At 50.6% G+C, this 27,618-nt stretch overlaps 2 protein-coding genes across 2 annotated transcripts; both read right to left on the bottom strand.

Annotated features, from left to right (window-relative positions):
* Nucleotides 1-4,865: 4,865 nt before the first annotated feature.
* On the bottom strand, nucleotides 4,866-15,362 carry DZIP1L (DAZ interacting zinc finger protein 1 like). The gene is made up of 11 exons (XM_026073708.1): nucleotides 14,859-15,362; nucleotides 13,880-13,964; nucleotides 13,067-13,191; nucleotides 12,491-12,649; nucleotides 12,027-12,164; nucleotides 10,749-10,889; nucleotides 9,437-9,467; nucleotides 8,535-8,585; nucleotides 8,276-8,409; nucleotides 6,775-6,960; nucleotides 4,866-4,925 (listed from the first exon to the last, which is right to left on the bottom strand). Exons 1-11 carry the CDS (start codon nucleotides 15,360-15,362, stop codon nucleotides 4,866-4,868), a joined length of 1,614 nt encoding a protein of 537 aa, XP_025929493.1.
* Nucleotides 15,363-21,846: 6,484 nt separating this feature from the next.
* On the bottom strand, nucleotides 21,847-25,159 carry A4GNT (alpha-1,4-N-acetylglucosaminyltransferase; the record flags this gene model as incomplete). Its single annotated transcript, XM_026073710.1, is given in 4 exon segments — nucleotides 21,847-21,995; nucleotides 22,301-22,880; nucleotides 23,824-24,273; nucleotides 25,100-25,159. Coding segments are annotated over 4 exon segments (1,239 nt in total), but the record flags the coding sequence as incomplete, so codon positions are not given.
* Nucleotides 25,160-27,618: the final 2,459 nt, after the last annotated feature.

The following is a 27,618-nucleotide window of genomic DNA, read 5'->3' on the forward strand; positions in this document are numbered from 1 at the left end:
CAGCCCTGTCTTCTTGCATCCCCATTCCTTTTGCTGTTAACAAAGTCATGTTGTCTTATGTTGTTGCAGCATCTCGTCTTTACAGAGAGAGGCAAATTCATTTTGGACTCAGCTTTTGTTCGACTGTTGTTCTCCCCTGGGAGAAGCTGAATTTGTTTTCTTAATGCTGTTACAAATAAATCTTTGTGCAAAGGAATTATCAGGACACCTGTCTGTCTATTTAAACTCCACTCCAAGTGAGAGCCCCCGCTCTTACACTTCCGACTTTCTCTTCTGCTGCGCACTTTCGATTGGCTTTGTTTTGTTTGGCTTTGTTTTTAATTCCCTCRGATGCAATAATCCATCTGCTAGGGGAGCTTCCCTTCTGTTCTCCGCTGCTTCGTCATTGTGTAGCATGTCAAGAGCGCTCAGCGATGCTAAAGGGCACTAGGCTAGTGACAGGCACCCTGTGATGTAGCCCAGTTTTGCATCATCGAGAAAAGATAAAAAACAGACAGTACCCTAAGAAAGGGGTACAAAAGGGGTTTCTTTTCYGGAGAAGGAGTCCATAAAACAACAGAAAAAAAAAATTTGACTAAAATCTTGCTTTCCGACAGAGGCAAGGCAAAAGCCCTTTGCCTTTGCAAAGCAAAAGCCCTGCTTCCCTGCTGATGGAGCTGGTAGACATGGAGGCTCTTCTCCCCCACCTCTTTTCCTCTCTGACATGATGTCTGGAGACAGGGCCYGTCACCTGTGATAGCCCAAGGGGCCTTACTGAATCTTTATGGCTCTCCTGTGCCCACAGTGCATTTTCTGAGGTGTAGCTAGCTGCAGCTTGTAGCAGATGGGGAGCAAGTTCCCCAGTTCGCTGGCTCAAGATGTCCAGTCCGAAACAAAAATGACTTGTCTGTACATCTATTTATATGTTCATCAGAGTTAATCACTTTCTTCTCATATAAAATTAAATTCAGTCGAAGCTTAGCAATAGAAAATAGCCTGTGGCAATCTCTGATATGCAGTAACCCTCCTCTAAATCTCCTAAAACCCACCAGACACTGGTGTTCATCTTTAGCACAAAGACTCCGACCAGTTATAGCTTTTGGGGAGAAAAACAGCGAAACCCTCTGGCTATCAGACCGGCTATTTCTGCCTAGCACACTGGCGTGAGGTGGGCACGCTTTTAAAGAGGCACCATGCGTTGTTTGCGGAGCTGGGTATCACTTCCCAAGGTCCTGTATCATCATTTGGTCTGCTCTGAAGGACACTGCAACCTGTAGACATGCTCAATTAGCATAGCCTGAGCTCCCCCCGAGGGCTCATGGATTAACAGCAGCTGGTGGAGGACGCATGCAGCCGAGGGGTGCGGGCTGCAAGATGCAGCTGAGGCTTGTGGTTACCCTCGTGCTGCCTCCCATGACACCAGCGATGAGTCYGGAGGCAAAAATCAGCAATCGGGGCAACAACAGAGTTCACCCAGGCCCTGAACCCTGCAGGGCATTTATTTCACCTTTCTCTTAGCACAAGGCTGACAGGCATTTTTGGAGTTTCCCAGACTCAGGAGAAGTTTCTCATCACCTTTCTGGTACTTTTCGCTCATGTCTGGACTCTCCGTTGAGTGCATGAAGCTGACTGCAGCAGCTGGTTTCCCTGTCACCCCTACACATGGAAGAGGYGAGTGCTCGCTCCTACCCAGCGCCTGTACTACATATATCAGTACAAGGCTCATTTCTTTCTCCCAGATACCAATTCCAGCACCCTGAAGGGGGTGAACTACATTTAAAAAAAGACATTGGCGACACAATCCTGTTTCAGTTAATTTATTGAAATCAGTATTCATTATGATCAACACTAACCAAAAAGAACAATATCCATTAAATAAACCATAAAGTAACATGTGTGGCTATAGCACTGTAAACTTAATGAATAATACAAAACAGTCATAGTTCTTATTTAAAATCAAAGGACTAAAGTGGAAAGATTCCCTTTCAAAGTTTCAAGGTATGCAGCRTACAGAGCCAAATTATATATACAGAGCACAAATGTGAATGCATACATATACAGGGATGTGTGCATATACAATATATATATGTTTATGCATGTTTGCAGTCACCTATCTGGAAAGCCCTTTTGCTATTTGATGAAATGAAATGAATTCACTTCGCTGTTCTGCTCAGCTCTGGCTGGCCTTTCTGCTCCATAGAATTAAATTCCCCACAAACATGAAATGGTAGAAATTTTAACCAGCAGTAGAGTGGGTTGGAAAACAGAAGAGTAGTTGTGAAGTGTCAGTGCAATTTTTCCTGTTGTATTTTTCAAACCTACAAAATTTTGTCCTCTGTAAGGATCAAGATTGTCTCATGCACAGCTACAAACATAAAAAATACAGAGAGGTTTAGGAAAATGCACTTCATTTATATGGATAAGTGTTATAAGCAGAGCCTGACTGATGCGATGTCTATAATCAAATAGGCAAATAATCAGTATTTGGATTGGACTCTGTTTGATGGACTGCTTAAAAAATAAAATAGGCACACTCAAGGGTCAGGTTGTGAAAAGCATGGAGAATAGGGGCAGTGAGAGCTGCTTGCGCTCTCCAAGCTTGTGGCACCCTAGGACGGGCTCTGGGCTGTGTTATAACTCATGCAGACACATGCACGAAGGGAAGGTAGAAATCGCTGCCCTTCTGGCCACAAAGCATTTGTTCCCCTCGGTTTGAACAACAGCACCTGGCCAGGGAGGATGCAAACCTTATGTGCGGCTTGAGGAAGCCCCAGCGCCGGGAAAGAGGAGCTGCCGCAGCCCGGGCAGCAGCCCGTGGAGGCAGCTGAGCGGCGGCTGCCTGTTCCCGGTCTCGTGGCACCATCAAGCGGCTGCTGGCGGCTGCTTGTTCCCAGGGAGGACTGTCGTTTCTCCGTCTGTCACCTCGCGGCGTGGCTGCCCGGGCCCAGGGAGACGGGGCAGCCCTGCCCCGGGGGGGATCACCAGCACCGGGTCGCCGCGCTGCCCGAGCTCCAGGCGCTGGTGCCGGGCGAGCCTGCCGGATCGCCGCCGAGCCTCGCCGGCGGCTGCCGACGGCCTGCTGGCAGCTCGCGGGGTGCCACGAGGTCCTCCAGGGAGGAGGTGTCCAGGTCGCTGCTGTCACCCGCAACCTGGACGGGAGCGCGGGGGAGACGCGGTGAGGGGAGCGGCGGCGCCCGACCACGCGCGGCATTTGCACCCGGAGCCCCGTACGAGCAGCTCAAAAGCGATCAGAATTTCTGCTGCGTTTTTCGCTGTTTTCTGCAGGTCAGAGGCCACGTGGGGCTGGCAGGCTTTGGGCGCAGGGGCCCGAGGAAGGCCGCCGGAAAGGGTGAGTTGCTTGATTGCTTTTCTGGGGCTATTTCCTAATTTATCGCTGGATGCATCTGGGTGACATCCAGATGCACCAAGCTTAGCACTCTTTGCTCTGATTTTTACATAATTTTTACACTGGTCAGACCCATTCTCTGTTTTTCTCCGAATTGCAAATCGTACCATAAATGTCACACTTTTTTTTTTTTTTTAAACTTCCCTAGATGAAGGCCCAGAATTTCATTCTCACTGCAATGAAAAAAACTTGTTTTTGTGCTGGGCCTTTCTTGGGCAAAGTCCTTTTTTTTTTTTTCCTCTCCCTAAAAAGCAATTTGATTCCAACACTGCCAGTACTTTAATTACATCAACTCTCCCCCATAAATTGAGGTTACATTTAAGTCCCAGCTTAGTAATTTAATAATTTTGCCATTGCATCACTCCAATTATCTCTGGATTTGTTCCAGAGACCTTTTCTCAATTTGATTCTCTAGCATTTATTGTTGTTCTCCCAATTGCATGAATACTGATTTTTCCAAAGAGGGTGACTGGACAAATGTTAGGGGAAGGACACGTCTGTAACTGGAGAAAGGGGCCAAAGGCCAAGTCTCCATCACTGTAAACTGCCTGAACTCCTTGCTGCATAGACTGTGTCCTATGACACTGTGCTAAGAAGGGGGCAAAACATGCTTTTTTTCTGAAACTGTGTTAAAAAAAATCACTGTGTGTAAATCCAAATCTTCAAGGCTCATTGGGAAATGGGATGGCCATGAAGACATGCATTTTACTACAGCGTTCCTCAGGCTTTCGCCCTCTCTCTCTTTGCTGTTTGGGGCAGTACCTGGAGTTTCTTGGCAGGCTGGCTAGCTTTGGGYGACCCAGAGCTCCTCTCGGGGAAGAGTTTCACACCCCCAGCCGGTTTCCGTGCTGTCGTGTCCAGGCGTCTCTCCAAGACCTTCACCATCGCAGACACGGTTGTCCCTGCACGGAGCAGAGCAGGTTAAAATGGGAGCCCTGGAGCCAGGCAATCACACAGCGAGTCCTGCCCAGCACAGCTCGACTGCTCCCCWCCATCGCTGGTGGGAAGGGATGTTACCGCAGGCCTCCAGGCAGGGCCAGGAGCTGCCAAAGGATAAAGCTACCAGTGCCCGTTCACCTGTCCTAGCAAGGGGACAGAGGATTAAGACTTCTCCCTCTTCAGCCCCAGCAATAAAGTGACATGGTGGCACCAATGGAGCCACCCAGGCCTGTCCCTGCGGTGTTGTCCTGAGGTTAAAACACAGCCACCCATCATGGGCCCAGGTGTGCAGGACCCAGAGCGAGGAGCACACTGTGACCACCTGCCCGCAGCCACCACGCTGACTGCAGCCATGGCTGGAGGTGCCATTCGAATTAATGGGCGGTTATTCGGCTTGACCTACAGCGGTCGCTACAACAGCCGGCAATACCTGGGCCAGCCGTTTCCTCTGGCGAATCCAGGGCAGACCAGTCAGATTTGGTGTCATCGTTGGGCATCATTTTCGAGAGCACCTGCTCTTGCTGCATGCTCGTGGGAGGTCTCAGCTTCGTGGGGGACAGGCTGGCTTGCTGCCATCCCAGCGACGCTTTTGAGCGGGGACGTGGGCTGCAGTGGGGTGCACAGAGAAAGACGGGTCAGTCAGGGCCGTATCCCACACAGCTGGGGCTGGAGGGCTCAGACAACTGAAGGCAGGCAGGACACCCAGCTCTTGGACATTGCACGCAGCAGGAGACAAGTCCTCATGGCCAGATCCACAGCACTGGGGGAAAACTGGGCCTGTTGCCTCTAGTATCCCCCTCTACCTGCTTCTGCAGCGGCTACATGGAAGTCCTGCAACAGTCTGGGGGCTGTAATGATCTGTCCTCGAGCAGGGCATTGCATGGAGATGCACCCTGCTTCCCGCTGCCACGGACCAGTCAGTCACACCTGCCTATTGCAAGCCCTTTCCTTCCGGCCTCTCCAACAGGTACTCAAGCCCAAGCTCACATACCTGCCTTGTGTTTGGATCTTGCTTGGGTTGACTTTAAACCCTAGATCTGGCTTCCTCTTTCCTCCTGGAACAAACAAGTAATTCTTTTTCCTCATCCGTTCTCGGCCATGTATGTTGTCTGCACAGTTTCTGCAAGCTTTTCTTTTGCATCCTTACTACTCTTGCTCCAAAAACCCAAGAGAGTTTCCTCATCCCCTCAAAGACATGATGGGAAGGGAAGAAAGGGCCTAACACAAGCGTTAAATGCCCCATGTTTGTCTCCAGCACCACAGGGTAGGATACAGAACCTAAGGTCTGACTTTACTGGGTGGCTTGAGTCAGCCCAAAGGGGCATGGAAAGTCCTTTTCCAAACAAACCCTTCTGGGGTGTCACATCACCCATCAGTCAGCAGTTCCCGAGGATGTTTGTGTTTGTACAGCACCTAGCGGAGCTGGGGCCAGGCTTGTGACCAAGGTTCCTGGGCTCTGACCACCTGCATGTAGACCGAAAGGAGGCAACGGGACTTACCTCTGCTGTGGGATGGGTCCCTGGCGAGGACTGGTGGGGTTGCTGGCCTTGAGGGTCTGGGTGGTCCCCGGGTGTGTCCCCGGAGGGCTGTGGGTGGTGCGGACTCTGCTCCGAGGAGCCGGCCGGGGGGCTGCTGAGGCTCCAGGCTGTAATGCAGCTACCTTCACCGTGGGCTGCGACGATTGCAGTGACCGATGAAGTGGCCAGGGCCTCTTTGGGCTTTGAACTGGAAAGCAGTATTAAGAGCAAAGAAAATCGCTACCTACTGCCAGGCGGTCTTGTGCATGCAGCTCCTGGGGGAGCCGTGCTGCCCGCTCGGCCTGGGGAAGCAACACTGGGTAGAAAAAGGGGGAAAAAGGGATTTGCAGAACACCACTGAAGGGGATCCCCAGGCTCAGGATGTCCTGGGGGCCCTGCAGGCAGAGATGCACCATCCCGTGCCCTCGCAGCCCGACAGGCTGTGACTCTGCCCAGAGACGTGCAGACAGACAAACTCCCTGCCCGGGCTATTCAACCAGCCGCAGTGGGAAGGGAGGAATGGCAGATTAGGCAGGCCTTTCCCACCACTCAACCTGTATTTTACTCTGCTGGTAATCCTTGTGAAGCATCCCGTTCATGTGCGACCAGTTGGACTCTGCGGCTTTTTGTAGCCCTGTTTCCCAGCGGCAAAATGACTCTCATTAAGCGTGAGCTTCTGGGCAGAAGGCCAGGGATCTTTTTGGGGTCTTCTTTGGGATAGCTGATATTTTYTGAGCATGAAAGGCCAGCCCAGGCAGGGTCAGTAATGGAAAGAGCAGTTGCAAAGACTTATATCACCCTAAATGCCCTTTCCTGCCCTTTCTCCGTCTCGCTGCCCCACTCGGTGAGTGAATGGCATCCTATGGCCATGGGTAGGTGGGGACCTGCAGCCCCACTCTACACTTCTAGAGAGGACAGGAGGTCACCTGGGATGACAGAAAGCTGTTGAGGGAAGGTACCGTTGGGCTTCTCGCGTTGCCTGACTTTCCACTTGACTGCTCGGATTAACTTGTCCCTCAAGCGGAGGAACTCCGGAAATCTSTCAGCCTTCTGCTGCTGCTGAATCCTGACCAGAGTTTGGAGGTTCTCATAGGTCTGAGTCGAGATCCCCTTGGCAACCTAAAGCAGAGGGTAGCTGAGGGGCTTGACATTGTTCTCCCGCAGCGCTATACAGCGAAACATGCCCTCACCAGCACTTTTCCTGTTGTGCGAGCTTCCTGCAAACTCCAAGCCCACTGAACCCCACTTGAGTCGAGAAGGGTTGCAACAGGCCCGATGCCCGCCCTGTCCTTAGTACGGATGCTCTTACCCCATGCAAGCAGGCCACTAAGAGGCTTTAGTCCCCTGCTTACAAAGCCCTCATCTGCTTTGGTAAATGACCACTGAGCAGTAAATCCAGCTATTTCAGGCAATTTCTAGCCTACAGAATAAGTGCAAGCATGTTCACTTGGGAGGTATTTATAGCTCCAGCAGGTTTTGCAACCATGAATGTCCTGGGGTAACAGAGATGTGAAATGATGAGAAGCGAAGGGGGGTTGTATGCCTCTGGACCCGTTTTAAGACACCTCAGATGCTCCTGACTCTCACAAATGCCCACCTCAACCTTCCCTAATAACAYGCCGGGGAAAGCGGGGGGAAAGCCAGGGCCACAGCCTGTGTAAAATGAACCTAGGAGTGCTCAGTTGCACTCTGGTCTCCTGTCAGAGGCTTTCACTCCTTAAAAGCACCTCCAGGAAACAATCACACGAGGAGTCATTAATTCACTCCTTTCTCTTTGTGCCTTCAGGACCTGCAAATCCCAGCGGACAAAACACAACTGCTGCCTTGCTCAGGAACATTGTTCAAAGGAGCAAGGGGTAGACACGTAGGTCTCCAGCAGAGGTGCGGCCATGCACGCTCGCTGCTTTTGCACCAGCTCTGCGAGGTGCTAGGTGGTAGTGTTGCATCGCTAGGAGCTCAGGGAGACTTGCAGGACACACTATTTAATAGACTTGGCATGAAAAGGGCTTGGACAGTAAAAGTCCCCTTGAAATCCCCATGATACAGACTGCTGCGCCCTTACAGACCCTCCTTTTACAAGGCATTTTCCTGGAAGACAGCAAGGCCTGGTTTATTTAGTATATGAATGGCTGCTTGTGAGGACGACTTGCTAGAGAGAGAGTTATAACAGCTTGAGCAGGGGGCAAGGTGGTGATACAGTCACACTCCCTGAACAGAGACAGGAGCACCACGTTTTATTGCCCGTGCTGCTGAGCGGTTCTGGCTCCATCTTGCCATTTGCCTGCTTGGGGTGTAACTGCTCCAGACAGGGATTGTTTTACTGCCTATTGGTGCTTTAGTTGCTCAAAAAAAAGAAAAAGTTCAGAGCAGTCTTTATCTCCATGCACCGGCTCGGGACTGGCGTTGAAGGGTTACACTGCAAAGGCAGACTTACCCTCTTCACGCCCATGCTCTCCAGCTTTTCCGCCAGCGTCTCCTCCAGGATGGGGCGAAACTGCTCCAGGAGGTGGGGGTTTCTCCGCAGAGCTTTCAGGAGCCTCTGCTTCCCAYGCAGGGCATTCTCTGTATCTGGAGTAAAACGAGGCCTGGGAGGTGAGTGCTGGCACCAGCGCAGCGATGCGCCCCAGCCCGCCAGGGAGGAGGCTGATGGGTCCCTTCACCCCTTTGAGGACAGGGATCCCACCAGTACCCACCTTCTTCTGACGACTCTTCTGMAAACGCCACTTTGGGTGCTTCCCGRGTCACTGCGCAGACAGAAAGGAGCCGTGGGGGTTGAGAGAGGAGCCGAGGCCCCGGTGTGGGAGCAGGCTCAGGTCTCTAGCTTGTTCCTCACGTAAGCAAAGAGCAGACACATCTGTATCTTGGGGATCCAGCACTGGCTCGGACCTGGTTACAAGCCCTTGGAGAGCATCCCTGAGGGAAACCCAGTGGTGCTCGCAAGCAGCCCTCTGCCACCCCTTCGGTCGGGAGTGAACGCTATACCTGTTGGGTATTTGCTGTAAGTGTCTCTGTTTCAAGGCCTTTTTTTTTTTTTTTCTGAAAAGTAGCTGGACAGCAGCAGCAAACATCCGGGTTTGCTGCTGTGCTGCAGACATCAGGGAGMTGAGCAGTCCCTGTTTTCTTACCCTGGCTCTTGATCAGAGAAAACCCAGATAAATGAAGAAACCACAGAGTATCTTGACTCCCTATTTTCATGCAAATAACTACTGGCATCATTTTGGAGGAGRAGGCAAGGGAAGGAAGAGGTCATTCATTTGTTGTGAGCTCCTGATTGAAATCTAACTCCTTTGGGGTATGTCTACAATGCAAAAGGCACCCAAGAGAGTTAGTTTTCCACCAGCGAGCCAATTCTGCGGTCTGTGCTGTTGCAGCTGATATTAAAGGGTCTGGAAGATATCTGCTCCAGTGTCATGTGAACGGACATACAGTCAGCTACCTGCAGCGGACAGGGCATGTTTTCCTCAATTACTTGCTTGAACCAGCAAAGATATTGTAGAGGGACGGAAAGAAGACAGTGAGCTCTGAATGGCTATTGGCAACTATGGAAAATTTATCCAGACCCAGACTGATTCACCCTAAAATACATAGTCATTACCTTCAGGTTTGCTTGCAGACAGCAGCTTGATCTGTAAAGAAATAGGCTGGGCATCATTCAAAGATCAGTTCTTTGTCTATAATTTGGGGTAACTTTTCCTCTTTCAGGGGAATATTACTATTAAAATCACCACAAAACGAGCAAAAAATAATTCTATGGCAAGCCAAAGCGCCTGGATGAAAGGTATTTTTTGCTAAGAGCACAATATAGCTCGTTCCTAGACAGACTGCCTACTACTGGTGAGAAAGACCAACTTCAGCTCTGTCCYCCTGGTCAAGCTGAGTCAAAGACGAGCCCATCAACACCCATGGCATGGGGGTGTATGTGAGAGCAGGGGCCTAAACTGGGCAAATACACCCGCTAAATGCTTTTTCCTGCAACCAGACTGTACCTCTAAGGGGTGAGCCTAGGTTCTTCCTTTTCCATAATGCGAATACTAGCACCGTGGATGCCATCCTGTTACACCCTCGTGTTAGTCACAGGTCGGGAAAAGAGTAAAAGATGCTCCAAATCACAGCACGAAGTGTTGCAGTGGTGATCTAGCCCCTTGGGGGCACAGTTCGTGTTGGCCAATATTCAAGTAATGCTTTGTGCTTAATGAGTGGGAAAAAGACCCCAGCGTAGCAAAGCATTAGACAATGAGCTTGAAATTAGGCATAGGCTTAACTAAGCAAGAATTTTAAGCCTGCTTAGAGTTAAAGAAACGAGTTCTGCTTAAGTACTCTGATGAATCAAGGCCTGCATTTTTTTTTTATTTCACTTGCCGTATTTTAGCCTGAGCACTTCCAAGCTGTAAAGAAAGCCGCATAAGCATTCTTTATCTGGCACGAGACTGAGACAACGAAAGGGAGGCACAAGGGTGGCAAAAAGGAGGGTCAAGAAATGGGAAGAGGGATAATAAGGTGTACAATTCAGGCACTGTCTGGGGGTCCCTGCTGGGCAGCCCGGCACTTGATCACTGCCGCCTAAATCAGGAAAATACATCCAACCTGTTTTTTCTGACCATACCACACACGTTGAACCTGCTTTTAGGGTCAGGCGGACTGGGTGCCTTCCCCAGCTAAGAGGAGACTGCCCGGACGGATGGATCGAGCATSCTGGTATCACCATGTCGGTGCCCATTCCAAGCCCGGYAGTATCCACAACTACCCACCATTTCCTAACACRATCTCTCCGTCTTTCGGTCACCTTTCATTTCTCTGAGTTATGTTCCCAGATGGATGCGAGCAGCTTACATGAAGGTAACACCCGGGTCCTACACGCAGAGGACACCGCACGCTGCAGCCAGGGGTGGAGCGAAGGTGCCATGTACCGTTTTCTCCTGCGACTTAATGACCTCAGTCTGGTCTCTAAGCTGGGCGCTGAGCTTGTCCATCTCCTGACGGAAGTGGTCTGTAGCTGCCCGCTGGTCCTGGGACAGGGTGGCACGGAGCTTCTCATTCTCACTCTTCAGCTGAGAGGGACAAAAAGGAAACGAGAAGAGTTTAACATGCTAAAATTGGGTTCAGAATCATCTCTTCTCTTTACCAACTGGGGAAACTCTTTAGATTTTTGTTCATTATTGAATTGCTAAAGCAACCTGAGGCCTGCTGGCAGACTCCTAGTGGTCTCTTTTCCCTCTGGATCACAACTTAGTGTAAGTCTGAGCAGAGCCTGACCCACAACTGCTGTTACTGGGGGGCAGCCAGCTGCCCCAGGGACATTTCCTCCCAAGGGCAGCTCTGACCTTGCAGAAAATGTACAGCCAACCTTGTGTCGGCAAGCTTGTGTCTTCCCATCAGCTGCAATTGGACACAGGTCCTCTTTCTCTGAGGAGACCTACTATCTCTGGGGTCTGAAGCTAAGATGGAGAAAAAGCCTGAGGGAAGTGTCCAAGCCTTTTCTGAGTGAGGTGCCCAGGAGCTCACAAGGAAGACCGTGGCACTTACCTGGGCCTCCTGAGCCAGGTGCTCCCTCCGCAGGTCCTTCAGCTTCTGCTTCCACTCTTCCCTCTGCCAAATTAAACACAAAGCTGTTTCCCTCCTCAGTCCACAGGCTGTGGGCTTCTCACTAGTGGGGGCACCCAAATATGTTCATGCTTTGGGAAACCTAGCTTTCCTTCAGGTCCTGGAGGACCTTCTCGCACCGTAACAGCAGTGCTGAGGAGCCTCAGAGATGGCACAGGCTTTTCCCAACCCTCTCAGTGTTCAGAGGCACCAAATGTGTTGAAGCCCCTGCTGCTTCAGCCCTTATAGAGATAAGATAACTAATATGCAGGGAAGGAAATGTCTCTTTTTCCTCTGATACTTGAAATGCTTTTCCACACAGCAACCTTCTGTAGAGATGGATTTCCCTGCAGCAAGCAGGTTCACCTGGGACCAGGTCATGCCCTCTGCATCCTTCAGGTCCCATTTCTGGACTCAGACAGTCAGGTGCTGTGATTCAGCAGGARCTCATTGCTGGTCCCTAGCTGCTAGCTAAACCCAAGCCGAGACCTCTGCTGATGCACGTGCCAGCAGATGTGCACAGAGGTGCATGAACGTGGGTTCATCACCATCAAAATGCACCTGCACGACAGACATAATGAAGACACCCACAACACACTCCTCACCTGTACATCCATCCTCTCCCGCATGTCCTGTAGCTCTGCCCGGGTCACTGCSCACTGCTGCTTCTCCTCGCAGTCATCGTCCTGCAGGGTCCCCAGGTTGGACACTGCCACGCTTCTGGCCTGGAGCTCCTGCAGTTTCTGTAGGGGGGGAGAGGAAGGAGCTGTTGGTGCTGTGGAGGGGAAGCAGCATGAGTGCTGCTCCTCCTGCTGGTCCCACCTTGGACAGCCGCTGCCTCCTTCCCCAAATCCGGGGATGCACCAGGAGCATGGAAAGGAGGCTTTTTTAGGCTGCGAAACTGAGAAGCTGAAGTGAGAGCCTGTGCAGACCAGGCAGGGCAGCAAGCTCGCATGTCCCCCATGCTCTGCACCCTTCAACAAGGCATGTGTGAGGCCGAGTCACCTGCCCGGAGGAGAACTAAGCCTCTGCCTCTGCCGCAAGATCGCACCCCGGTGTGCTCGCTCACCCCTTCCATGGCACTGCTCCTGCTGGCGATGTCCTTGAATTCGTCAAGGAACAGCTGCCTCAAGCTGTCCAGCTCTTGGCGGAGCTTTGTCCTCTCCTCTTTCCACCTTTCAAAATCTCTCCTGCYCTCCTCCTCTCTCCAGCGAGCTCTCTCTGTTTCCTAAAGGGAATGGAAAATCAGAGCTGGACGTGTCCTGGCTGCAAAGCAGAAGCACCAAGTCTGGGACAGGGTTTGGGGCTTCTGCTCTGGCTTCAGTGATATGAGCACTGACAACCTCATTACACCAGTCACTGCTCAGAACTTAGGCCCTGCCAGCACACTAAGGAAAGGTTAAGGCAGTACAGTCTCCCGGGGCAGGCACACTCACATGTGTGCAACAGTGCTTCTTTCCACATAACATTTCCCACAGGAATTTTCTGGGCAATTTTTCCACAGAAATAAGCATGATTCCCACTATAAAACATTTTTTTCCCTGCATTTTTCATTTGTGCTTTAAAATTGCCCCGCGTTCTGTCTCTTCTGCCCCCTCCTCCCCTCTTCTTTTCCGAACAGCCAGCGACGCCCGTGCGCCCGTACGTGCTCCTGGCGCAGCTTCCCCATGTCTCTCTCTGCTTCCAGCCGCTGCTGCGTCTCCCTCAGTTTCACTTTCAGCTCCTGAATCTCATCCTCCATTTGCTCCTCCTGCTTCTTCCGCTGCCTCTCTGCAAAGCGCGGGGAAGCAGGGGCACGGTGAAAAGGGCGTGATTTGCAGGGTCCCACCGCCGTGATTTTGCTCTGAGGGGCGAGCGGGGGAGAGCAACGTCCCGCTTTGGCGCACAGCGACACAGCACCGGCCCCGGGCTGCGGTTTCAACCTGCCAGCCAGCAGCCGAGCCGCTGTCTGCCAAGTTCAAGCACCCAGGAAGGGCGAAGCTGTGACAAGCTTACGTGGCTTTCACACGGCGCTTCACACCCGCAGGCGTCAAAGCATTTTGTAAAGGAGCATCGACTCCTTGCTAGCGAGGGGGCAGAGGGAAGGCGAATCCCCCCCCTCCCGCTCAAGCAAGGGAGGCAGCTGCAGAGCTGGGAAAAAAAACCCTCCCAAGCTCCCCGCTGAGGCTTGGCCCACACGATCCCGCTGGCCCTTTGGGTGAAGATGATCCCTTAGGGAAAACAAGCGGCAGGGACGGGCTGCAAATGGGCGTGCAGTCCCTGTTTCTGCCTGCCCACGCTCGAGGGAGGAGGGAAGGGCGGCGAGCAGAAATCATTCACTGAACGTTCACGGAAATACAGAACCGGGAAAGGCACGGCGTGAGAAGCTGTCTTTAAGCCCCCACAGTCACTCTCTATTTTCCAGCATCCACATCCCTCCCATTAACGAAGTGAAGGGAGAAATTCTGCCCGTGCTCACCAGCCTCACTGGCTTCAGTGTGTCTGCGCTGAATGTGGGCTTGGAGGAAGGAGTAGTTCACGAAGGCTTTATCGCAGAGCTGGCACTGCGGAGGGAAAACAAGCCAGTGAGAGACCTGCATCCGCAAAGAGAAGCGCTTCCCTTGTCCCTGACCTAAGGGAAAGGAGATTATTCTGCTAGTTTAAAGCAAAAGGGGAGATCTTAAGAGACTTGCCTAATGCACTAGAGGTATATTAGATGAAGGCTGTTAGGAGTCTCCTGTGTGAAGCCAAAGGACCACCAAATCCAGGAGCTTCTGGAAATCTTTCATAGGGCTATAAGGTGTTTGAAGTCTCCCTGCCACAAGACATCTCCCACGACCCATGGATGTTGTAAGATTTCCCCCTGCACCCTCCTTCCCAGTGGTCTGGACTGCTCTGACTACCTGCAGTTGACTCAGCACCTCCCAAAAAAGGAAACTTCCCTCTGGGCTAACAAGGACTTTGCAATCTCCATGAAGCTGCCACAGAGCAAACCCAGAGCAGATGTGATGAACTGGGACAGGGAAAGCAGCAGAGCTGGCCGGTGTTTTCCTGGGCTCAAGGTGCCTTGCGAAAAGCCTCCTCCTTTGAGCAGGAGCTGGTGCTCAGCTGGTTGCAGGTTTTGGGGGAAGCAAACCCCGAGTTACCTGCAACGTTGCTGGGCAGGAGAGGTGGGGTCTTGCCGTGCATTGGCGTAGGCAGCCACCAGCATGCATTACTGACCTTTCCCAGTAACGGCTTTGGTACCAGACTGACTTTATGCTGGACTAGCTGTAGTTTTGTGGCCCTTACTGGACCATACACTCAGGCTGAGCCACGAAACCCCTCTCTGATCCTGGCAACCCTCTGAGAGTCCCAAGATGCCAGCAGGTTACGGATGCAGCGAAGAGCCTCAGGATGTGTTTTACAGTGGCTTTACAAGACCTGAGGGGGCCCACCATCGCCTTTCTGCCACGCACCTTGTGGTAGCTGTTAGCCCCAGCTTGCAAGAGGAGCTGTTGGGTGGCGATCAGCTTCTTGCGCCTCCTGCTCTCCTCCTTCACCCCCCTGAGCTCCTCCGCCTGCCTCGCCACCTCCTGCTTCGCACAGGCCAGCTCGTCGAGGGCAGCCTGGAGGCGCCCAGCCTGCAGGGCCAGCGCGGTGCTCAGGCTCTCCTGGCAGTGCAGCAGGTACTCGATGCTCAGCTGGGCCATCTTGAGCACCTTCAGCAGGACGGGGTCAACGGGCTGCTGGCAGGACGGGCACCGCTCCGAGTCCAGGTTGCAGAAGGTGACGCTGGCAATGTGCTCCTGGAGCGTGGCCATGTCCAGCTCCCGGGCCACGCGCTCCACGTCAATGGCGCTGAACCGCCGCCAGTCCACGCTGGCCCGCCGGGGCTGGAACTGGAAGGGGGGGATTCCCACCAGACCGGCCAACGCAGCCCTGTCGGGGGCAGAGAGCTGCGGGGTGCCACAGCCCGGCATTGCCGGGGTCCCAGGCGGATGCAGCAGGTGGTAAATGTCTGCAAAAAAGGGCTGGAAGGCAAAAAGGATGCGTTATGGCAAGCTGACCCCAGCTCTGCCAGAGCCCCCACCAGCCTGCACACATCTCTAGCATCAGAGAACTTGTCAGAGCACATCCTAGGCGAAAAAAAACAACAAAAAATCCTTCTCCCTTTCCTTCTTCTTTTTTCCTTCTTCTAACTTTTTCTTCAAATGAATAGAAACACCCATACTCCCCTTAAGTTAAGTATGTTCTTGTTTTGTCTGCAAATTAAAATACCTTTGAGCCATCCCTGCTGATATCCAGTCTTATAGCCTTATCTGCCTGCAGATATGTCTAAAGTTTGTACCGACCCCTGCATATTCAGCACCTATGGAAATTATTGAGGTTTCTAAATATGCAGTTAGTAGCATAATAAAGTGACTAATATCAAATCTGCTGGCCTGTGAGCCATGCCTGCATGTATATCCATGCAACAAAAAGAGACACAGAGCATCCATATAACTCCCTCCCTGCCAAAAAGGGATTTTTGAAGCCCCACATGTTTAAAATTTTGGCATGCGGTTGGTGCATAAATGGGTCAATAGTTTGCACATGCACATATACGTTCTTGCTGGGATGGAAACAGCTGTATTGTATAGTAGAGATCTCCCTGTGTTGAACTGCTATCTATTGCTTTTGCCAAATTCTGAAAAAAAAAACAAAAAATAAAAACCAAAAAAACCCCCCAAAAACTCGGCCAGTTTATTGGTGTATTATAACCAGAAGAATAACTAGAAGTCAATGAATGCTAACGATACTGCTTCTACTTTTGCTAATGGCAACTTTTCTAAAACTGTCACATTTCAACTGTTTAAAATAACCTGTTCTGAAGGAATTTGTAAACCCCTTCACTCAAAATCCTGAATGTGCATATTCCAGGGGAAAAGAATTATCCTGTTTTTGAACAACACATGCTAAACACTAGATACATTTTTAATACCACAACACTCTGCTACCCTTCATGTTACCTTGCTCTGATCTAAATCTAGATTATTTCCTCATTATTTGCTCATTTTCCTAGCTGTGTCCTAAACCATAATTATGTAACCGTATTTAAACTATATAGTTTTAAATCTCTGATTGTTCTCGGTATTGTTCTTAGGCTGCGTAAGGAGGAATTCTGCCAGGGAACGTGCAAACTGCGGACACTGTRAAATACAGTTCAAACGAGAGCAAGCGTCGTGCTTTTTTTGAGTCAGTTCAGTTCTGTGTTCGCAGCTGCCCCCCACATGCTAATCTTCCGGCCGCCGCACCTACCCGCTGCCTTTAAGCAGCTTTTTAGAAAATGCCTCGCTTTTTTTTTTWAAAAAATGCTCTTTGCTGGAAGGTTGCTTACCATGCTGTCGGGTGAGGACGGCGCTGCTGCGCAGCCCGAGCAGGGCTTTGAGGACGCGGAGCAGCGCGGAGCAGCGCGGCGCGTGCCCGGCGGCGCCGGGCGTTGCTGGCGGCGCCGGGCGTTGCTAGGTGCGCGCTGTGTCCCGCAGCAACGCGCTTCCCCCCCCGCCGCTGCACACGCCCTTCCCAGCGCTTTTCAACGCTCCGCCGAACTTGCTCTTCTTTCTTGCCCTTTCCTCTCCTCTTTCCTTGCCTAAATACAGCAGGACAGGAGAAAGCCTAGATTCGGGGCTGCTGCTAGCCTAAAAAAAAAGGGCCTGCCCTGCAGATCAGCTGTAGCTGTCCCCTTACTGCAGGGAGACGCGGCAYGAAAGCGCTGCAAGCCTTCGGGAGCGGCTGTGGATCAGGGGGACATTGACCTTAACCATGGGTTTGCTTTAGGCTTTGGTTCATTTTTTGTCTTTTCTGTTGCATACCTAAAAACACCCCATCAACAAGACCCTTCCTCAGTTTAAAAAAACATGTTCAGGATCAGAGCTTTGACCCAAAGTAATGACAGGTTCGCAACCCTGAGTTTCGAAATCCTGTTTACCCGGCTTGTATAGCCAGTAAATCTATCCAGAAAAGGTTATCGTTATTATTGCAGGTGATATACCATTTGCAGCACTGTAATGTCTAACAACCCAAGTCATTGCATCAGATAAAGTAAACTCTGTGTGTGTGTGTGTGTGCGTGTATGCATGTATGTACGTAGAGGCCCAAATATAGCCCTGGCTGCAAACTGTGTAAATCTGCAGGGTAACGGCACGCGGTCGTCCCGCTTTGGGCAGGAGGTTTCCCTCGCAGCGCCGGGACCCTGGAGCCCTGGCCGGCGGCCCAGGGTGAGCGCGGTCCGGGCAGCGGGCTGCTACGCTGTGCTCTGTTTACCCGCCACCGTGAAACGGAAACCTCCAGGGAAAGCCTCTATCCTGGGGTTATCAGCTCCCCGCTGCTGCAGCGGCCCGGGAAGGAAATGGGACCGTTCCCGTTTGGCAGAGGTAAATAGCCGCGGGCCTCCGAAGCTGTACAGATTGCATAATATCGAGTCGCGCTCTCGTAGGCAAACCTGGAGGAGCACCGTACATGTAAACACATGCGTACGTTCCTGATGGATAGGGACGGGATTCACGCAGAGCATAAATCCAGCGCATCAGGGCTGGGCTGAATTTGCGGTGGGAGGTTTTGTCGCGTGAATTAACTGCTCCTAGAAGGAGGGTTATCCCGCAGGGTGGCCCACGGAAGGGAGATCCCGCATCCCACCTCTCTGCTGCTGTCTGGAGTCAAGTGCTTGCCCAGGATCCAAGAATTGCTAGGGGAATATATAATTTTATAAACTGGGGCAAGGCAGAGGATTTTGGCCTAGGAATGGCTGGATGGAGATTTTTCTAGAAAAGACAAAGTCTGAGGCGGACACGTGGCACAGAAATTATTCGGTGCCCAGCACTGCAGCTGGGCCAAGCTCCGCACGGTCAGAGACGGTCTGAAAGTGGAAATGAGAATGAGCAACAGCACCAATCGCCTTGGGCAGAGTTGCCAGCTGCCGGCTGACTTTGGTGCTCCTTCTGGCATAAATCCTTCCTGCCATGGGCAGGCAAAGCAGAGCAGGAACTCTTTGGAATTCCCTTTGGAATAAAGCAGGAGGCATAAGAGCTAAACCTTTGGGCAAGCCCTGGCTGAGGAACCAGCCCTGCTCTGGCTGCAGCTCCCTCCCTCCCAGCAATCATCCTGTTCTCTGCCAGAACACAAATGAAAGTCCCCTAACGATCTACCGCATACCCCCGGGGGCAGGCGCCGTTGCACAACCTCGTTAATATTAACAACGTCTTCATGCACCAGAGGCAGTGGCGTTTAACCCAGCCATCGTTGAAGCTTGGTCGCTTAGCAGCATGGCAGAGATTGTCCTGTTGCCTGGTGCGTTTTCCCCTCCGTTTTCTTCCAACTCTTTCAGGCGTGATGCCGCATATAAAACCTAAGCCAGTGCCACCAGGGCTTCAGTAGGACTTTGGTTGGCACGGTAGAACCATAACATCAGGCAACCTGGGAGCCCAGCTCCAAAGATTTATTTCTTCTCTTCAGTTCTTACTTGAATATGCTTAGGACAGATGCTCAGCTGGTATAAATCAGTAAAAGCATTTTGACTTCCATGGTGCAATGTTAACCTACTTCAGCTAGTGTGAAGGAGCTGTTGGCAAAAGGCTTCCCCATCACAGATGAAGGAAATTTGGCTACGACCTTCACTAGGAGTAAGATTTTGCCTGGCAGGTTATGAAGGCAGCAGCTTTGAGGGATGCGGAGTCTGCCACAAAGGTAGCAACCTGTACCAGGCAGCGTAGCCTAAAGTTCAAGGAGCTCAGATGCAACATTTCCACTCCGCTGTGCAAAAACGAGCTCCATCAAAATGCTGATAGAGCTGGTTTTCAGAGTGTGATGAGCTTTCATATTCCAGATTGGCAAACAGATTAGAGGACTGAAACAGTGCATGTCCTCATAATGAAAAAGCTGAAGAACAGCGCTTTTCCTGGGCTCTCTGGGAAGTTAACCTCAGCTCTCTCTTTGCAAGGGAAACTGGTTTCCCTGAGGGGGGCTGGCTGGCAAAAGGGTCACCCTACAACTCCAGTCCTGCGTTTAGCAGGAGGCCCTGGGGCACGGGGACTCGCCGCTCTGGTGTGGCAAAGCTGGCAATCATCACAGCGAGGAGGTGGAAGGGTCACGGGTGGGATGCCGGCTCCACAATGTTCCCGGCAGAAACCAGGCAGCGTGGGGAAGCCGGGACGTTTGCTCTACCAGATAACAGCCGTTGCATGGTCCTCCTCTTTGTAACCCACAGCCTCTGGCAGGGAAATCTCTTGCCTTTCCCTTTTCTTCCACCCTTCCCCACCTCCACCTTGGGGCCTCCCTCGCCTCTTTGAACTTTTCATGGGCTTCTTCACACCCTACAAAGAATAAAGGTGCCCCAGTTCACCCCAGTGCCAGCATCCTTCTGCTCCCTTGCTTATTTGGGAGTTTACAAACGTTGGGAAACACCTTACCGTGGAGCAGAGAGATGTTAGGAGACCTGGACTCTGCGTACAAACTGTTCGGGCAGCTTCTCTAGCTCCTCCGCACCCTGAATGAAAGCAGCCTGCACCTCGCTCCCTTTCTCAGCCTCTCTTCTTGCCAAAATCCGGCGTTCCCAACAGCAACATCGCTTTCAGCAGAGCTGTTGGGACTTGCTCTGAGCAGCAGCATCTGTCTCAGACGGATGCTGGGAAAACCTCCTCTCTTGAGAGCAGCGCTGAGATCGGCTGTGCTCGTCGCTGGTGTCATCGGCRTTTTGCTGCACGTCCCGACTGCGTACGCAGCCAAGGGAGAGCAGTCAGCCTGGGTAGGACCAGCCCGCTAGGCAGATGACCGAGGAGCTAATACGTAACCAAGCAGAGCCTCGGAAATGTTTCTCTGCTGAGCTAATGCGGAAAGAGACCTCGAACAGTTCAAGTCAAAACACTTCCCCCAGCACCGTCTCTCCCTTGCAGAGACACTGCCTTCATTCCCCCAACTATAAGAGCAGCAGAAAAAAGAAAACACTTACTTCTTCCCAGAGAGAGCAACTGCAGAGAGTCTACAAGGATAAGACCGATGAACATGGACGGTCAGAAGTGTCTCAAAGCAGCGAGAGGGGCTGTCCAGAGCCGTGTGCGAAACAGGGAGGGCTCTCCGGGCTGTAACCCTACACTCCTCCCCGCCATCTCCCCCTGCCCCGGGAAGTTCAAAGCCGTCCAGGAAAAGCCGCTCACGAGGCCAGATTCGGGTGGCACCTACTTCCCTGCTAACATAGCGCAGAGCAAAGCCGAACCTCCGTGGGCAGCACCCGCACTCCCGAAAGGGAACGGGCAAAATCCCCCGCGGTGCCACGCTGTTGCTCTGACAACCTGAAACACTTGGTCTGGCCCCGTTTGCCCTCACGCCGTTGCAGTTTGATTGACTTCAGCACGGTTACTCAGGCCGACGTGGGGCTGGAGGGAGAATTGCGCCCCGCGTCCCAGCGCGGCGTTAGGCGCTCATAAACCCGCTGTGTGCAGAAGGCTTCCTTTTTCCAGCTAATCTTGTTGTGATTTCTAGCTGCAGAAACAAGGCTGCAGATTGCAGCATGCTCATTAGCTGCTGTATTTACAAAAGATAGCATTGTACAGATGGCAAACATTTGATGACGGGCTACCAATCCGCCCCCACCTTTCTGCTCCCAACTCCAGGCTTATAAACAGCTGTTGAGACAGACTCAGAAGGGATTTGCAAGTTGGGCTTTTCAAGGGCTTGGGTGGATTTGCACCGCGATGCTGGAGCCTGCAGGAGCCCACGGGAATGCCAGCGCCTGGGCCACAGCAAACTCTCCGGGACTGGCACCTTCTGGGTGTGGGAGAGGAAAATGCCAGAAAGAGAGAAGGGGAACAGATGCAAAAAAGGAAACACAGGCAGGGAGTGGTGCATCGGAGAACCCAAAAGGGAGATAAGAAGGCAGCATAGGTGGCACAGACAGCTGAGGGTGACTGGGGCTGCTGTCAAGCTGCTGCACCATATTTTCAAAGGTATTAGAAATCCATTTATTTCAGAGGGAACCTTGGAGGGTCAGTCCTGTCATCTTCTTGGTGCCTCAGCACCTCCTCTTCAACTGAGGGTAAAAAGGGAAATGTGACTCTTCACTTCTGTACCAGGGAGGTCAGGTGATAACAGGAGACAGACAGAGCTGACTTTTGAGGATGGAGAAATGCAGCCCCTTCCTGGAAGGAGCTAAATTCAAAGTGCAGGAGGAAAAGCATTTTTAAAAATAGCAATCATTTTCCAGAGGAATGTAGGGGAAATGAATCTCAGAGGCTTGGTGATTTATTAACTGTATTATTTTTACTTACATTTATAAGATCCCTCTCAAAAATGTAGGGTATAAAGTAAAGTTTGTGTCAGAAAAAAAGAGCCTATCTTAATGAAAAGACAGTAGCAGTTTGAGCTATGTATGTCATCCATACACTGCTATACACTTGCATTACACTTGCATTACACTTGCATTGGAGTCCTCAGTTAAACCCAAGGCCTTTTGTGTTTGGGACTTTTTGTGAAATGCATAGGTGCCAATAGTGCAAAAGGGTGCTGAGATGCTTCTGAACTTCCTGCCAGAAGGCTATGCATCTCCCTGGAACTTTTTCCTTTAAAAAGCTCACCAGTAAGGCCTGTAAGTCCCTTTGATTCAGTAAGGCTTGGTTTGCAAACACCTGTAAGAAACCAGAACTGAATTTCTGAAACCACTCAGGCAAAGGAGTCCTTAGTATCACATCAGATGGATACCCACCACCGTTCTGCATATGCTCCTCAGCGTCGTAAGGCAACAAGGAGAGCRGTTATGAACGGTCTCTACCACAGGCTGCTGATACCAATGGTCACAATGTGTTTTAGCCCCAGGACAGGGGAGGGCTGGAAGGATCACCTCGCTCTCCCATGTCACGTCAAATGGAGTCTTTATGCTGCATGAAGTCTCTCCCTTCTGCTCTTTGAATCAAATCCCTGTATGTCGTGGGGCAGTATGTTTTGTACAGTTTTTCTGCCAGCGTATTGCTCCCTGCAACCACCACTTTCTGGTTACGGTTCATGAAGTTCCACAAGTGCAGCGCATAGGATTGGTTGAAGTTAGGGCTTTTGTCCCACACCTCATAGTACTTTCTCCAGGCTGGGTACGGGATAGGGTAGAAACGTTGGGGATTTAAGAAGGAGATGTTCTGGCAGCTGTGGTCCTCGAGGTCTACAAAATCAGTGAGATTGCAGATGGCTTTTAGCATCCTTGTCATTAAAAGGGGCCCCTGGTTGCCCCAAATTTTCCCATTGTACTTTAGAACAAAATTCTTCATGCAGTCCCAAATAAATCTGTGATAGGAAGGAAAGCCAAAGATCCCGTTGCTGGAGAACTGGGACTTCTGTGCCGCCAGGAAGCTTGCCTCTGGAATAGGCCTGATGGAGATGACGTCCGTGTCCATGTAGATCCCCCCGTATTTCCATATGAGCGCCAGCCTACTGGCATCAGAGCTGATGTGAACCCAGTTCTTCTCCTGCTCTGGGTTTACCTGCAAGAGTTGGAGACATGAAATGGTGAGCTGCTGACAGAGAACTAGCTGCCTCCTCCTGTCCTGTTAACTGCATTGTAAAACTGAACACCTATAAATGTCAGCAACAGCTTTTTCTTTTTACAGCTATTAAATTTTATTGGAATAAGATAATGGGGGAGCTCAGAACAATGACTTTATAAATATAAATGAATGTAGGAACATTTTATGGTTTTTTTGAGGAAACTCAAAATGTTAAATCAATAATGCTGTGAATCATGGGCTGCTATTTCAGTGTGACGCAACCCGTTTTACTCACTTGCTGCCTCATCACTCACAGCTCTTTGAAATAGGCTAAAGGGCTTTTGCTGGCTTTGTTACTGTTTGGTGTAAATTTTTCTTGGGAGTTGCAAGAGCTTGAAGAAAGTATGCCTTCACTGCTTGCCCTGCACTGAGATGAAGCAGAACAACCCTCCCAAACCATACTTGCAAGCAATTTGCAAAGAGCTTATATTCTGCGTGCTTGAAAGCGCCCACCCCTGGTTTTGCCCATTGCCTTTATGAAAACTGAAATCTCTCTCCCATCTAATCTAGCACAGGTTTTATCAGTGTGTGGCAGCATTAACTAGCACTCAGATGACTCGGACAGCACATTTTGTTAAACAAGCGTCTGTTGAATAAGATGATTAACCGATGTTTTAACAAAATACGTATGTAGTCTATTTATGTCACTGCTGTGTTTGCCAAAGATCTGATTCTCCAGATAGTGAAAAAATCATGATAATGTGTTCAGTAAAAAGATGGATGAAGGTACTGCAACATGTGGCAAAAATGGTTCTATTCTGAACAAAATAAAATGAAAGTGACTGCAATTTCATATAGTTGGGCAAACCCTCTGTGCCTGTTCTCCTCCATTCATTTTTAGCCTGCTTCAGAGCTATTTTTCCCCAATTATAACTCTCACCTGGTTGTACCATTGGAGCAGAGGGGTGTCCTCAAAGACAGTTTCCATCTGGAGGGGGAAAATGAAGACATTGTTCATAGACGATAAAAGCGAGAAGGCGGTGTAGTTGGAGTTTATGTCCAACACCGTTTTGTTATTAAGTCCTTTCATGAAGAGGATGACGGGCCTGTCAGGGTAAATCCTGGCAGCAGATTCCACAGAGCAGGAAACCAGAGGAGGGGGCTCCAGRCGTTCCGTGGTCTCCAGAAAGATGATGCTTTTGCCGAGGCTCAGAACCTGCTCAGGTGTCAGGAAGTGCTTGGACAGAGGAATACAGGAGAAGATGCAGCCAGACAGCAGGGATATCTCGTACAAAATGCCAGACACAAAGAAGAAGCAGAGGCATATCTGGATTTTCTTCATCATTCTTGCTTTCCTTTGGCCTTTGGAGTCGTGCTTCAGACATGTATGCTAAGGAGAGACAACAAAGAGCAAAAAGCTAACAACGTCAGTGTTACAGCTTATCAGGGCTGGGAAATGACAGGACGGGGTTTTGGACAGTGCAGTATGAAGGTGGAAGGTGCCTTTGCCTCCAAGCCAGTGCTGAGGCTCACACCTTTCCTCCCCAGGACAAGGCTGGTGAGGTGGTCAAGGCGCAGTGAGGTTCTGTCCCATGCAGGGTGCAGGTGCTCAGGTCCCTCTTGTCCCCACCTCCTTATCCCCAACCAAGAGGAATAAAGGAAGGGAATAAAGAAGGCATCTGATGTGCCTTGAAGAAGGGAGGCAGGCCTACATCTCATGGTGTAGCTACACAGTCACTGGGTTTGCAGAGACAAGAGGGTCAAGGGCAAGAGCGGGGAGAACAAGGCAAGGTTGTCTAGCCATGTTCAGGCAAGGACCACCATATCCTCTCCTGGTGCAGGCTGTTACAGCAAATGGCTCCCAAGTACCATGTCATTGGGTGCCTGTCGAGGAGCAGGAGGTGCCCAGGCCATTTCGCTGCCAAATCCCAACATGCCTATGGAATTAGGTGGCTCAGGAGCTGTGAGTGCTGATGAGGGGGAGGTAGCGATTGCTGTTTTGGCTGTCTCAGCCAAAAGGAGTGTCAGCCTGTGGGCACGTACGTCTGTTTTTCTCAGTCCACCCCCAGTCTGTTCACACCTCAGTCCTTGCCCTGAAGGCTGAGAGGAACTCGGATCCTGCAGCAATGGGGGTTGCAGAAGTACCAGAGAGAGGCAGCTATAAGGACAGAAAGTGGCTTGTATGTTTTTGCACAAGTGAAGAATGTAGGAGGTACCTGGATTGTACTTCTAACAAATGCACATTTCTAGCTCATTTTTTTGCCATCATGGTGGCAATTAGGTGGTCACAGAGGCTCCTTTGAAGCCCAGCTCCCTGATGAAGACATCCAAACTATTTGGAGCCCACAAAGGGACTTCTGAAGGCAGGAAGGACAGCTAGGAGACCGATGCACAGAGAAAATATGGTTCTGCTGCAGGCAGATGGTCCCAGATAGGTTTTGCTCAGTCCCAGATAGGGTTTGAGACCAATGGGACTCACCTGAAGGGGTGCAGCAAGGACAAGTTTTAGGCAAGACTCATCCAGCACCTCCATTGGCCTGGCCCAGTTCCTCRCTCCCGGGCTTGCCGTGACCCAAGGCATTTTGGCACCAGGGAGTCAGGGAGTTCCTGCAGGTGAGAGGCAGGATCGAGACTTATCTGCATTGTGCTCTTTGACAGACTTGTAATGTAAGGAAAATCCTTCTTGAAGTGTCACTTGGTTGCATTGGACCAGCCCACATTTGTTTGGTAGAGATTGGCGTGGTCTGGTGATCTAGGCTCCAAGAGAGGGGAGACGTTTTGAATGACAACCCAAAGTCCGAGTGACACCCTGAAAATGTTTAAAGCCTAGTTAACGAAAGGGAATGGAAGGAGCCACAGTTCTGTGTGCTCGGTTAATTAATGAGACACATTGCCATGTAACCCGGTCTGAATATAGATAAGCTCACAGCATAGCAAACGCCATGGACTTTCCCTGGAAGTGCTGAGCATGTGCTTGAAACTGTGGCAGCTTCTGATCCATTTTTAAGAGACTGATCTCGTCGAATTAAATATTAAAAGCAATGACTGTACCTATCAGTACAGCTTTCCGGGCTGCATAGAAAATTTGGCCGTTTTTCATTGCCACAGCATAGAGAGTTTCTCATTACGCCCCAGGCTCCTGCGATAGCATGGGAGAAAATGTCAGGGTGAAGTTTTTTTTTGCTTCTCTTGGTCTCCTGCTTTTTTCTCACTTTTCCAACACTCTGCAGAGGAGCCTCTGCCCTTGCTGTAAAAGCCAGCACCCTGTCRCCAGGGCCTCCCTTCGGATATCGAATTTGGATGGAAGACAGGGAACAGAGAACAAATAAAAAGGGTTTGGAAAGTACTTGTTCTTGAGCCTCCAGATAAAGCAGAACATGCTGCAGAGCATAGCGGCCCTAGCAGCCTTTAGGTGCGATAGAAATACCAGTTACTGAGCCTAACAGTGAGACTGAGCATGAGAGGGTACAGGAAACAGCAGAAGAAACAAAATTAAACTCAATTACATTGTTTGAAACATGAAATTTCCTTCCAGGTTCCTTTTCTATCTCTTTCTCAGACACATGCCTCTGACATATTTCCAGTTCTTTTAAGATTAAATAAAAATAAAAAGTTGCCTCCTTCTAATTCCCTCACCAATCTCAACTTGGCCAGATCTTCATATTTATTTTTCCCAGATCCCAACTCTGAACTAAACTGGGTCTGCCATTGCTCCTGTGTTGTTCCAGGGAAGCTCAGGGACTGGAGCGCCCTCCCTGTATTCCCTGCAATTTTAAAACCTTGATGCCACTCTCTTGGCTATATTTGCTTGAAACAGAAAATGAAAGGTTTGCTTTGATTAGAAATGGAAACATCAGAATATTCCCATTACTGGATTAATATTTCTTCTTTGATGGCCTAAAGATCTGATGTCTCAATTCTTTATGAGGAGCCTAGCAAAGCTGTGGTTGCAATAGCCGTTCAAATTTAAAATAGTCCAGAAGGCATTTTATTTGCAAATTGTGGAGAGAGAATAAGTAGACACTCCAACAGATATCAGCTCTATGTACGACATTGTGAAGAAAAATGCGAATCTTCATCGTCTTATTCTGGGAAATTGTTTTGCTTGGTTGGTTTTCCAAAACCACTATGTGGTGAGTTATGAATTCTCATCACATTTGACCTGGAGGCTGCTGTTATCAAAATGTTCACTTCCCTGCTCAAGTTAAAAGGACTGCAGAACTSCATGTTAAAAATAAATCCCAGGCATTGAATAGATTACCCTGCTGAGTGGGTTGCTTTTTTGGATGCTGCAGACAGCATGCTGGCTTGATGGCCCTCCTTGTAAAGATATTTMTTTTCTCTGGGCAATTTCAGTATTTCAAGCGCAGTATGAAAATGGGTGGGAGACTACAAGCAAGATTACTATGAATGCCGGTGCGTTACAGCACTGTTAGTGCTGTGTGATAATTCCTCTGAGTCGCCCACAAGACACGCGGTGAAGGAAGGTACGGTAGGATTTTTCAGCAAACGGCACTAGAGCGAGTCGATGAGGCTGCTCAGGTGCCTTGCCAAGGTGCAAACGGAGCCGGCAGATTGACCCGCGTTTCCCCGGCCCCCCGACCCACGGCGGCAGAGCCTGCGGAGCAGGGATTGCTGGGCAGARGAGGGAGCCGCACCTGGGGATCGCCTGCCTGCACGGCTCCTAAGGATACGGCCGGTCCCAGCGGAGGAATCTTCCCCAAGTCCAGCAAGA

The sequence above is a fragment of the Apteryx rowi genome, unplaced genomic scaffold (genome assembly GCF_003343035.1).
Source record: "Apteryx rowi isolate R43461 unplaced genomic scaffold, aptRow1 scaffold_375, whole genome shotgun sequence".
NCBI classification, from domain to species: Eukaryota; Metazoa; Chordata; class Aves; order Apterygiformes; family Apterygidae; genus Apteryx; species Apteryx rowi.